Source organism: Engraulis encrasicolus, chromosome 10 (assembly GCF_034702125.1).
Source record: "Engraulis encrasicolus isolate BLACKSEA-1 chromosome 10, IST_EnEncr_1.0, whole genome shotgun sequence".
Taxonomy (NCBI): domain Eukaryota; kingdom Metazoa; phylum Chordata; class Actinopteri; order Clupeiformes; family Engraulidae; genus Engraulis; species Engraulis encrasicolus.
In genome coordinates, this window is record NC_085866.1 from 43,593,192 (window position 1) to 43,606,642 (window position 13,451).

General features: G+C 43.9%; 1 protein-coding gene across 2 annotated transcripts in view; it reads right to left on the reverse strand.

The window, feature by feature from the left end:
• Positions 1-4,171: 4,171 nt before the first annotated feature.
• agrn (agrin) overlaps positions 4,172-13,451 on the reverse strand; it is a 407,228-nt gene continuing 397,948 nt past the window's right edge. For both annotated transcript variants that reach the window (XM_063208976.1, XM_063208977.1), the window contains 3 exons: positions 13,009-13,233; positions 10,927-11,030; positions 4,172-7,341 (listed from right to left, as the gene is read on the reverse strand). In XM_063208976.1, coding sequence (XP_063065046.1) covers positions 7,184-7,341; positions 10,927-11,030; positions 13,009-13,233 — 487 coding nt within the window. In that variant the 3' untranslated portion in view covers positions 4,172-7,183. The remainder of the gene's footprint in view (positions 7,342-10,926; positions 11,031-13,008; positions 13,234-13,451) is intronic.

Sequence of the window (13,451 nt, forward strand, 5' to 3'; positions counted from 1 at the left end):
TCATCATCATCATCATTCATCATCATCATCATCATCATCATCATCAGTAGCAGCAGCAGCAGCAGCAGCTACATCAGCCTCCTCTTCCTCCTCCTCATCATTGCAGCAATATAAATATTCCGGCTAGCCTATAAATATTCCAGTGCATGGAAGTTGTGTCTGTTGTAACTATGGAAGTGATGGAGGCTGTTGTTAGGGTAAAGAGAAATAAGTATTTTTCAGTTTCATCCTTCATTCAGGCTTTACATTTGTTGTCAATATACGTAGACAGCCATTGGCCAACGATTTTGGGTCATACCGGCATACCGTGCTGGGTCATCTCGTATCCGCAGCCACAAGAAAATAGCTGGCCTTCACTGTATCTTCAGCTTATGGATAACAATATGAAGCCCAACTGGGAAACTCCAACTCCCATTGTCGTTGTGACATAGCACTCCACAGCACACAAGTGCACACTGTACACAACAAAATTGCATTTATGCATCGCCTGTGCAAGGGGACAGCCCCCAATGGTGGCGCAAAGGAGCAGTGCAGCGGGACGGTACCATGCTCAGGGTACCTCAGTCATGGAGGAGGATGGGGGAGAAATCTGGTTACCAACCTGACGGGTCGGGAGTCGAACTGGCAACCTTTGGGCTGACGCCCTCACCGCATACACATGACTACCCATATTTCATTTTTACAACAAAACTGTAAGCGTAAGTATTAATTAAACAGCTGTTGCATGACCCAAACAACATGTTAAGATATGAAAATGTGTAAATGTGAAAATTCAATATCAACACGTCTGAAAGATGGGTAAACTGTTGTGCTTATTAGCCTTTTGCTATAGTAACCATAAAGACGCCATCAGTGATTTCCATATCAAGGTATATCATGATTTATTATACCGTGTACCGATTATGGTTCAAAGTATACCGTATGTAAATTTCAGGCTATAGCACCCACCCCTTGGCCTATTCTAGTGGCTCTGTTGTAGATGCTGCAGGCAGGGCTGCTGACAGCTTTGGCTGGGCCAGGGGCAAAGTCATCTGAAAACCCAACCTCATCAAAGCCCAAGCTCATCATAAGCCTGCCAACGCCTAGCCTGATTATCATCGATGTTCAAATATCTTCGAGACTTGGTCCGACCAAGACCATAACAATTAACATTTCCCAAACGGCATGGTTGACCCGCCTCCATTGGTTTGCTTATGGTCATTTGCTTACCAACAAAATGAGAGGAGTTCCCGTATTTTCGGAAAGTACTTGAATTGCTCTTGACCTGACTAGTTGCAACGCTGAAAGTGTTGCGTCACTAGGGCACAGCATGGCCAACACCCCCCTTAGTATCAAATAAAATAGACTAATGCCCCTCAATGGCAACAAAGCACTGCCCACTCTCAGCTGTCTTCTTCTCAATGCCCTTCAAAGGTGTCCTAAAGCCCCCACTGAGAAACAATATTCTAGGGGCTCTAGGGGCAATTGAATTGGATAGGACATAGGCAATGAAAATGAAAATGAAATTATGATGATGATTATTATTACTAATATTATAACTATTAATGTTATATTTTCCTGTAAAAGGTTAGAGTGATTGTTGTTCTCAGCCCCCTTCTGCGTTGAGCTATTAATTAAACCAGAATTACATGCGTAAGAAATGACCAGAATAATCTCTTGACCTCCAGCTGACCTTTGTGGATGGCATAAATTGAATGCGTGACATTAAACATCTAGGCTACTTGCGTGTTGATGAAACAATGCTACATGTTACTATTTTTAATCCTGCCCTAGCTGTCGTCCACCGTTATAGCAGACTGGTATGGCAGCGTCATCATCTTTTTGCATGATTCATAAAGCCGTTATAGCGCAGTAGCTAAACAGTATCTGATACTTGAGAGACTGACATACACCTCCTCCTTGAACTACTATTTGGGGTATTACCAAAACGTGTATGCTTGTGGACTGAGGCATTGCCTTCCAGGGAACAATATACAATACCCTGTGCAAGAGGCACGGAAGTACCGACAAAACCACAACTGTGTACTGTGAATTAATATACTGTGAAATAATCAATACCTATAGGCTTCTACAGAGCACTATTTGCACTCCCCCACAATACAATGCCCGAATCATTTTAACGAAGCAATGATGTGTCTTATGTAAATGTGTCTACATCAACACCAAAATTATAGTGCTCTAAAGCCCATTCAAGGACCTTCCTCGTCCCAATGCACACACACACAAACACACACACACACAAATAGTCTCTCTGTATGACTCTTGTTGCCAAACAAAAGCAATTTGCAGGTGGGGGACTGTGGTGGGGCCATGTCCGCCAGAGTCATTGACAGCCTCTGCTTCAGTCTCCGTGGAGCCTCCAGTCCGTGCGCGGCTGCCTGCGTTTGACGTCACTGGCCACCAGAGAGGTTAATCTGCAGCGAATGGGGTTATGTAATTGTCTGAAACGAATGGCTTTCATCTATGGATCCCCCTGCCCTGCTCTGCTCTGCTCTGCTCTGCCCACCCTCTCTTCTCCTCTCCTCTCCTCTCCTCCACTCTCCTCTCTTCTCCTCTCCTCTCCATGCTCAATATCCACCACCCACAATCGCAGTCGATAGTTCCTACCATACAATCCTGCGTGATGAAAACCAAAAAGATATATTATCTTACAACAAAGTCTGTACATAACAAGCATGTGTCTGTGTGTTTATGGCTGCAATTGACTTCAATGTCTAAATGTCTTGTGCACTTTTGCACTATGTCTTAGCACTTACATTTTGCAAGGGCATATCAAAGGACAAGGTTAAAAAATGGTGGTATATGGTATATTCTATGTTCACGTTATAATTTGAATCCCTGTAACATCCAATGTTATAAACACATCTTGTTATAAAATCTGCATGTCTTGGTTTCGTGGGAATTATAGTAATACATACGGTAGTCTTGTTGTTCAAGGTCACAACATGCTGTTTGTTTGATAAAAAATACTTTGATGCAACATAGATAGCATCAGTTCTTTGCTTGGTCTTTTTCATGCTGTATGAGCACCAATCTGTGACTTCAGGCAACTGGGCAATGTATTGATTCAATCTCACCTCTGTGCCTTGCTGTAGCACAACTCCCTCTGAATTCCCCCTACCAGCACACAGACAGACTATAATGGATATAATTTCTACAAGCCTTTGTAGGAAGCGCAGAATCATACAGGGATTTTTTTTTTTACAGGGGTTGACTCAGTTGTAAAGCCCCAAGGACACACACAGTTTCCCTTTTTTGTGTGTGCCAAAAGTGCTGCAATGATACAATTTTAGCACAAATGAGCAAAGAGGCCAAACGTGATTGGCCAGCAGAGACCAGGCTCGTCCAGGATGGTCCCGTGACCTCCTAGCCTGGGGACTTTAAAGGCCTGTGGTCCCCTCATATAAGAACCCAGGAAGAGGAACAATAGGAAACACTGAGACCCTGACATGGTCAGACAAATGTGTCCTTGTTACTAGCAGTAAAAAGGGCCCCTTTATGTCACTGGTGGATGGTTAAAAACAGAGAGAAAAACGGAGTGGGGAGAGAGAGAGAGAGAGAGAGACAGAGAGAGACAGAGAGAGAGAGAGAGAGAGAGAGAGAGAGAGAGAGAGAGACCCTCTTTTCTGGGGGTGATTGGATCATTTCATCACTATTTCCCTTGTCTGAGTAGGAAAAAAAACTATGATATTTTCTATTCGTTGTCATGAGGCAATCTCTCATCCCTATCTCCTCTCACCATCTTGAGGCTACATTTTCCTTGCAGTAACTGATGCCATTTCAATTTGCCCCCAGAGAAGAATGTGTGGCATCGCAGCATCATTCTGCTTTGACCTTTCTTTGTGATTCAGTTTATTTTTTCCCTCTGAACAACTTCAGCGGAAATGTAGGCTACACAGGGCCGCTGACAGCTTTGGCTAGGCCTAGGACAAAGACTTCTAGAAAGGGCCATACATAAACATTACCTACAATGTAATGAGGACCCAATTCTGGGCACCATATACCTGGGCCCGGAACAACTGACCTATTTGTCCTCTTCCCTGAGTCTACAGACTGTTCCTCTCTCTTAAGGCAAAACTATTGCTTTTCCCTGGCTTAGTTCAGGTGAGGAGTTCTGGTCAAGCAATTCCATCACAAGGACCCATTTGATAGAGCAGTTACGCAAAGAGCCTTGAGATTTTTACACTTTATTTCATGGTGGTAGGAACACAAGACACAAGTAATCAAGTTAGTAATGGTAACATCATGCCCCTCTCATTCTGTGCACTGCTTTTCAGGAATAGTTAACTCAATAACAGTAGTTTACAAAGGCCAGTCTGGAAATCCATATGAAGACATAAATAATAAACTGGAAATAAAAACAAAAGGGGAAAAAAAACATATTTATACAGTAAAGAGGATATTTTGCAGAGCCCAGAATATATTTTAAGTTTTTTTAAACGAGGCCCCCTGGAATTATGATCATTATTGTTGTTATTATTATTATGAACAAAATGTCTTATTCATTTACCGTACATGGCAGGGATGGGACTAGCAGGTTTTGCTAAAGTGAGAGCACAGCACAGTATATGGAACACAAAATGGTCACCATTGAGTGGTGATCTGATTTAAGGCAACTCTTCGTTCGACAGGTTTTTCCTCCTTAGACGTCCATCATGAATTTATTTCCAGTCACTGTTGCAAGTCCACATACTGGATGTCCTTTTTTGAGTTACGTCCATTCTATCACACGCACAAACACACAAGTTCTTCTTATGCTCAGTGATTGGACCATTTCAGAAACAACGTTTGTGTCCACAGAAAAAAAAGGAATGAACAAATATGTGAAGGAATAGAAAGACGGAAAAAAAGAAAATGGAATAAGGTTTTGTTCCTGACAGACTCAGTGCATGGTTCACAATGCGGTGTGGATGTTCCTCATAGCTTTCGCACTCGTGAGAAGGTTCTTGATCTTGACCTTGGAGGTGGAAACCGTAGAAAATTCTCTCCAAACCACTCGAACAGAAAACCCTCATAAAATGTCCTTTTAAACTCCCTGCCCCCTCCCTCCCCCTAAGACATCATATAAGGAACATCATATAATGTGTAGTGAATAGACAAGTCAGAACTGATTCCAGTGTATTATACTAAAACAAAACCTCCACAGTTATTACATTGTTAACTTTACATGGAAAATGGCAAGGCTGTACAAAATGATCTCCTTTGCTGGTGGGGAAAGTCAGGGGATGGATAATAACAAATTTCCTAGGATCACAGGATCGGGATACTGTTGAACAAGTGGGTCTGGTCTATGTCACAGAGTTTTTCATCACACTGTACGTTGTATTCTGAGAATAAGGGTGTTCATCCTTGAACTGGGCCAGCAAAAGAAGCAATTGCATTGCATCTGTCCACAGACATGTTTACAAAAAAGTTCATCTTGACAATACAAACCCATGCATTATTTCTCACGTTATTGTAATATGCTTGCTTATTAATAATATTCTTTATTTGCACTGTTGATTCCCCAACTGCAGTCCTAAGATGCAAGGGTTGCCTATCGTGTTACATAATCCCTTTTTTCCCCCTCGCAAGAGCTGAGAGCAATTCCAAAAAAGTAATGTCTGCATTTGAAATTAGAATAACAGCTGTGATCAACACTTCAGGACTTTATGTAACATCTGAACATGCTGAGGAAATCTTAGTGCTCTGACCTCCCTGGGGAGGCTCGATCCACTCTCTCCATTTCTCTCTCTCTCTGTCTTTCTTTCTCTCACACGCCCTTCTCTCGCTCTCTCTCTTCTTTGATTTCTTCAGCCTGTGCTACAGCACCTCCATATGGCCAGTTGCCATCACAACGCTCACATTTTTTTTCTCTAAACGTCCAACAAATATAAAACTTTTAGAATAACAAACAACAAATATAAAAAAGTTAAATATTTATATATTTATATATATATTTATATATTTTTTTCTTATTCTGGTTTTCTTATTCTTTTTTTTTTCGTGTCAGAGGAACATGTTGGAACCTTTTTTTTCCAGTACAGAGCAGAGGCACACTGCTGGGTGCTCTCTCTCTCTCCCTCCCTCCCTCCCTCCCGACACGCTGTCAGCCGCAGTCCGAGTTGCCCTGAACAGACGAAATCCCTAAACAATAATCCAATGCAAAATGAGGCGGCCATTAGGAGTGGCATGCAAACACGGGGTTGTTAGTAGATTTACTGGATGTTTGGAATTTTATGACGCACAACACATGTGTAGCACAATCCATACAGAAAATAAAATAAAACAAAAACATTATTTGTCCATATTCACAGTCTTATGTTTTTTAAGGATATGATGCATTCGCTGTTTACATTTCATCAGTGGCATTTGAAGGTGATTGACACTGGCTAATAATATAGCTCTTCTCGCACGGTTAGAATTTCTGCATTTACGTTTGGTGTTAGCGAGGGATTTGTTGTTTAGAGCAAATAACAAAACAAAACAACGACAACAAACTAACAGATTAAAACTATTCAACTGGTGAGTAATCTGTCTAAATGGTCTCAGCCTAGTTGGTACTGTATTTTGGAACACTGACAACGACACGATTTTCGATTTTCTTTTTTGTTTGTCTCAGAGAATGCATCACACTGTGTAAGCAAGCTTATAGATGACTTTTGTGTGCAGTACATTGTTGTCCGGTTGTGTTGTATGCAGTGAGGGTGAATGAAGAAGACTGCCCAGTGGAATGTTAGGGTACTGCAAAGAGGAGCGTTATGGCACTAAAGAGAAGGCAATCAAGAGAAGAAGACCACAGCACCAAATGTCATGTGTTACTGTTCAAGTAATGAGCACGGTTATGCTTTTTTGTTTTTAAAACAACAAAACATACATAATACAACTTATTTTTTTTTCCTTGTGACACCATGATAACATTTGCATTTAACAGGGGGTGATGGGGGATTACGCATGGAGGTGCAGATAAAAACAAAACAAAACAAAAACAAAACAAAAAAGGTCAAACAAAAACAAAACAACAAAACGACCAAAAAAATTAAAAACATATTTCTTTCCCAATATAAAAAGCGATGAAAAGTATACAAAAATAGAAAATAATTACAGCAGTAGACATGGCGATTTTTTTTCCTCTTTTCTCTTCTTATCTCTTATCTTTTTTTTTGTTTTGTCTCGGAGGGAATGAGGGCGGTGGAGTGGGTGACTATTTGGCGGAACAGTGTAATATTTTGGGACTGTTTAAGGCGTCCTCCACCAGATGAAGCTCCACGCCGTCCACAGTCACGTCCTTCACGCAACCCACGAAGCCGGTGCTGTACGCCTTTGGCAGCCGACGCGCCACCGCCAACTCCTCCAGACCTCCTGGGGATGGAAGAAGGAAGGAGAGAGAGAGAGAGAGAGAGAGAGAGAGAGAGAGAGAGAGAGAGAGAGAGAGAGGGTGGTGGTGTTAAAACACAACAGATGACAAGTAACTGCAAACGTCAACTATAAACATAGACCTCTATTGTTATTCTAAGGTCAATGAGAATGAATGGGGGTGGTCCAGAGTAATCTTATGCCTACTAATGAGTCATTAAAGTATTGTATAACTTGTTAAGGTGATTAATTAACACGAAAAAGTTACTTATAACTTCCTTAACTTTCCTTTTACATAGATAGATAGATAGATAGATAGATAGATAGATAGATAGATAGGTAGATAGATAGATAGATAGATAGATAGATAGATAGATAGATAGATAGATAGATAGGTAGATAGATAGATAGATAGATCGATCATGTAACAATGGAAACCGATTAAGAGAGACAGACTAGCAGAGTAATGTAGATGGAAATTCATGTAAAGGGCAAGTAAAGTTGAAAGAGAATTTACAAGCAAGCTGAGGTGGAGACAAAGGAGAGGGGGGGGGGGGCAGAAAGTTGCTGAACCAGGTGAACACTGTGTGCACGGTATGTGTGTGTACTGTATGTGTACTGTGTGTGTGTGTGTGTGTGCGCGCGCGTGCGCGTGTGTGTGTGTGTGTGTTTTATAGTGGGGCTCAGGCAAGTGTGATAGAGGCGTAAGTCTCATTAGCAGGTGTAGAGATCAAACGGCCCGCCTGGTCTTGTCTCGTTTCGTCTCTGTTGCGCTGCGTGCTATACCTGGAGGGGGCGATCTATGTTGCTGACAGCTCAGCAGCTAAGACTCACCACCTCACCCCACCCCCCGCCACCAACTCCTATCAACCAACACCCCCCCCCCCCCCCACTCCCCTGAGGATGCCAAGGTCGTTTGATATAGATCTCTCCTCTCAACCTCACTCACTCACCCACTCGCGCACTCGTTCGCTCACTCTTTACTACATCTCATCTCGCTCCTTCCAATCCACTCCACCGCAGGCTGCAAACCCTTGACCTCCTTTCCCCACTAACTCTGTTCGTGGCCTGAGCCCACAAAGTTCAGCCATCTTCTCTTTTTCCCCTTCCTCTCCTCTCCTCCACTAGCTCTCCACAGGCCTTTTAATCGGCTTGTGAGTCTGTGTGTGTGACAGTCGAAGTGGTGTGGATGTGAATGTGTTTGTGAGTGTGTGTTTGTGTGTGTGTGTTTGAGAGCGTACTGATTTGTGTGTGAGCGTACTGATTTGTGTGTGAGCGTACTGATTTGTGTGTGAGCGTGCATTTGTGTGTGTGTGTGTGTGTGTGTGTGTGTGTGTGTGTGTGTGTGTGTGTGTGTGTGTGTGTGTGTGTGTGTGTGTGTATGCGTGTGTGTATGCGTGTGTGTGTGTGTGAGAGAGAGAGAGAGAGAGAGAGAGAGAGAGAGAGAGTGTGTGTGTGTGTGTGATTGTGTATGTGTGTGTGTGTGTGAGAGAGAGAGCATGTGTATGTGCATATTGTGTACGTGTTTCTCTCTGTGTGTTTGTATGTGTCTCTGATTGTGTGTGTGTGTGTGTGTGTGTGTGTGTGTGTGTGTGTATACGTGATGTGTACGCGTGTATGTGCATGTGTCCGTGTGTGTGACTGGTTGCTGAGGGGTGGACAGAGCTAATTTCATGCTGGTTACAGATGAGCGACTGAATAAGTAATGAGAGATGAAGAAGGGCATTTAGGGAGGGAGGGAGGGAGGGATGGAGGGAGGGAGGGAGGCCTCCTCTTGATGAGAGGCCAGGCCAGCCGCGAGGCCAGGCGGGATAATGTATTCTTGCCAAGGGGCATCCTTAGCACCTGTTCCCACATCAAAGAGGGGAGGGGTTAGGTCCCGAACTGCACGGGGCACCCCCACGTGCCCACACACGCACAAACACTTGCACGCACGCACACAAGCACACATACACACACGCATGCAAGCACACACACAAACACAAAGTTGTGCACAAGCGCGCACACACACACACACACACACACACACACACACACACACACACACACACACACACACACACACACACACACACACACACACACACACACACACACACACTGGAACACACTGGAACACACTTCTGCGATTCTACTGTAAGAATTTAATTTAATCAAAACCTTTTTTTTCACCAAAATACATAAACATGCAGCAGAGAACCACACACAGAGAACCATTCACGGACCCCCCAAAAACAAGAGTTTACAAAAACTTTCCCACACTTCCTCCCAACTTGATATTCATATTAGAAACAGAGGGAGGGGAAGCGTAGCTTATTAAGCAAACTCAACGGCTAGATTTCTCTCGGCCCCGTCATTTCCTCTCCCTCCCGTCTGCTAGATAAGGCTGCCTTGCCTTTGTTACTTTAAATGTCTGTGTGCAGTCTCTACACGCCGGCGGGTTCGCCTAGCTTTGGGGTCAATACTTGCTCTAAATGTGTTCCATTTGTACTGATTACTAGAGCATGGTTATGCTGCGCATCCATAATAGTCTCCGGGGCTGGCTTATTCTCCTCTTTAGACTTTTGCAGAGCGGAATTGAGAATGTATGCGTGTCTTCTACTACACGCATGAGTGTGTATGTGTGTGTGTGTGCGTGTGTATGTGTGTACATGTGTGTGCGTGTGTGTGTAAGTGAGAGAGAGAGAGAGAGAGAGAAGGTAAGAGAAACTGAAAAATGATATGTGTATGTGTACGAGTTTGCAATAGTGTGTGTGTGTGTGTGTGTGTGTGTGTGTGTGTGTGTGTGTGTGTGTGTGTGTGTGTGTGTGTGTGTGTGTGTGTGTGTGTGTGTGTGTGTGTGTGTGTGTGTGTGTGTGTGTGTGTGTGTGTGTGTGTGTGTGTGCGTGCATGCGTTGGGACGAGGAGGGTGAATTCAGCAAGCTGAACAAGGATTCTATGGGGAAGAGAGGCAGATGTACGTATGTAGCTGAGGGGCAAAAGAAGGGATGGGTGAGGAGACGAGATGATGGGCCCCAGCCTGTCACGGAACTGATTCTGTTTCCAGGCAAGATGTGTGAAGGAGGAAGTGTGAGTGGTGAAGTGTGAGAGTGTGAGATTGAAAATGCTGCAGAGGTGAAGAGAGGAAGGGAAAGAGGGTGAGACAGAGAAGCCAATGGAGCAGAGGGAGAGAAGCAGAGACAGAGACGTGTGCAAATGTATGAGGAGAAGAGGAAAGAAGAGAGGAGAAGAGAAAAAAGGGAAGAGAAGATACAAGACGAGAAGAGACGAGAAGAGACGAGACGAGACGAGACGAGAAGAGAAGAGAAGAGAAGAGAAGAGAAGAGAAGAGAAGAGAAGAGAAGAGAAGAGAAGAGAAGAGAAGAGAAGAGAAGAGAAAAGAAAAGACGAAAAGAGAAGAGAAGAAAAGAGACGAGAAGAGAAGAGAAGAGAAGAGAAGAGAAGAGAAGAGAAGAGAAGAGAAGAGAAGAGAAGAAAAGAGACGAGAAGAGAAGAGAAGAGAAGAGAAGAGAGACGGGGAGGAGAGGGGCATGATGGAAAGAGTGGACAGGAGGGAATGTGGCGTATAGTATATTCCGTGGGAGGACTTACCCAACCAGAGTGCTCCGTCTGTGTCCAGCTGGGTCGCTGCCAGGGGTGATGACCCTGTCACCGCGGCTTCGTTACCAACCTGCAGAGAGCCATCCCTGAGAGCCCTGGTGAGGAGAGAGAGATGGAGGAGAGAGAGATGGAGAGTGAGAGAGAGAGAGAGAGAGAGAGAGAGAGAGCGAGAGAGAGAGAGAGAGAGAGAGAGAGAGAGAGAGAGAGAGAGAGAGAGAGAGAGAGAGAGAGAGGGGGGGGGGTATTTAGAAATAAGGCACATGCAGTCCACACAGTCATGCAGGGAATTTCCTTCTACATCCAGCATGCTGACCTCCTCCCACTCAGCGTGACCTGAGCTGCATATCTACTCAGAATGCTGAAATGAATGCCGATATCTCTCCAGCTCTCCTGGGTACATATTCTAACTGGCCCAGCTCCACACCTTCCCTTCCCTTCCCTTCCCTTCCCTTCCCTTCCCTTCCATTCCCTCCTCTTCCTGAGCAAGGATATGTGCTTTCTGTGCATAAATAGTGTCTGTCTGTTTCATAATGTACATCCCTGTGCAGGTTTCTATGCATCCCTTATGTTGGCACGGACAACACTCCCTGGAGACTGGACTGTACAGGCAGGCAGAATCTTCATGCTTTGTAGGTGTCCATATGCTCTCAATATGGAGGAATGAAGGCAACATGAGCACAGGAAACATCCTTGATGAAGGGCTCTAATGTTCAAGCGACTATTTTTGAAAGTAGTTTTGGAAGGTATTTTTGAGTAATGTAAAAAGAAATGAAAAGGTTTGAAAACAGCACGTTTTTTTGAGTGGCTCATATTCCCAGTTTGTATCTGTGTTTCAAACTGTGTCCTAATTGCAAGCAGCAATCCGGATGTTTCATGTCCACATTAAAGGTTACACTCTTCAGAAGTGTTTCATTGTTCCCATGTGTCAATAACAGTATGTGCCGAAAATAGACCACAAATAACAAACAACAGAAAGTCAAAAGAATTTGAATTTGTACGGTGACTGCTTTGTGTTGTGCTAAGACATTCCAACACAAGATAGAGCAATCAAACTGTGTTTGTCCCAGGCATTCGATCACGTCACTTGCCGTTAGGATGCAGTGTTAAAAGTAAACAGACAATTCCGGGGTCAGAGAGGATAAAGCTAAGGTGACTGGACTGAGTAGCTGATCGACCTGTATTGAGTGATCCTGAGCTGCTTGGATAAAATTTGTGTCAGGGTATTTTAGTTCCTGATCCCTCTATTCACACCACAGGACACAATACAATTCCTTACCTTCTCACACCGTGTTGTTACACATAAATAATCCAATTTAAAATGTAATTTTCTCGCACACATTCTACTGCATTGCTTGCGGTTACCCTGCTGTGTTAAATAAACTCAATCCCTTACCATCTGGTCACAATGCTTTGCTGCAGAGCTGATTAAATTTGTTGTTAAATTTGTAGGCTGTTTACCATCTGAAACCAATACTGAGACCTCTGAGCCTAAGCATACGTAAGTCATCCTTTACCAGCTGATATGGTGCTGCAATTGAAAAATCGAATTGAAAATGTAAAGTTGTTATACATATTCGATTGCATCACCCACAGTGGCCAAGCAGTGTTTCAATTTTCACACATGGTTTGCAGTTAGGATAAAGTCTTACACACAAAAGCCTCTTTGAGGTCTAGGAAGAACAGAACAGCTTACAGTTGCTTACAGCTAAACACTTTGGATAACATAGTGTCCGCTTTCAAAATGTAATGTAAACACATCACAATTCAGAATTAAATGAAAGATCAAAGTAAACTCGACGGAACTATTAAATTCTGAATTATTCATTTGGAATTAAAAACATCATGTAAACGTAGCCAGTAGACACTGTGTCACACTGATCATAGAGTGAAATTTACTCTGTAGTGCCGAAATGTACAGTGCAGGGATCAGCGACGTGCGTAGACGCAGCTTGAGCCTCAACATAAGCCATCCCAGTAGCACACGGCTAAACCATCGGATAACAACATTGACAACAAGCTGGACGAATGAACGAATGAATGAGAAGCCTCACATCCACACAAGCCATCCCTTACCTGCTGGCCTTGATGCGGATCCAGCGGTTGGTGTTGACACGCACGGTGGAGCGCAGCACCACAGGCTTGGAGCCCAGGTCGTAGGTCATCTGCACGCGGCCGTCCACGATGGCCAGCGCGATGTAGTCGGAGCGCTCCACGCCCTTGCCGCTCCACAGGATCAGGCCCTGCGTCGCCTCCGTCTTGATGCTCAGCTCAAACTTGTTCACCAGCAGGGCCTTCTCACTACGGGTAGAGAGGGATGAAGAGAGAGAGATGGAGATGGAGATGGAGAGAGAAAAGAGAGATAGAGAGAGAGATGAAGACAGGGGTGGAGAGACAGATGGGGAGAGAGAGAGAGAGAGAGAGAGGGGGAAGTAAAAAAAAGAAAGCGAGAGAGAAACGGATGGCAAATGAGTTACTCTTTCATTTACAGGAAGACGAGACAGAGAGAGAGAGAGAGA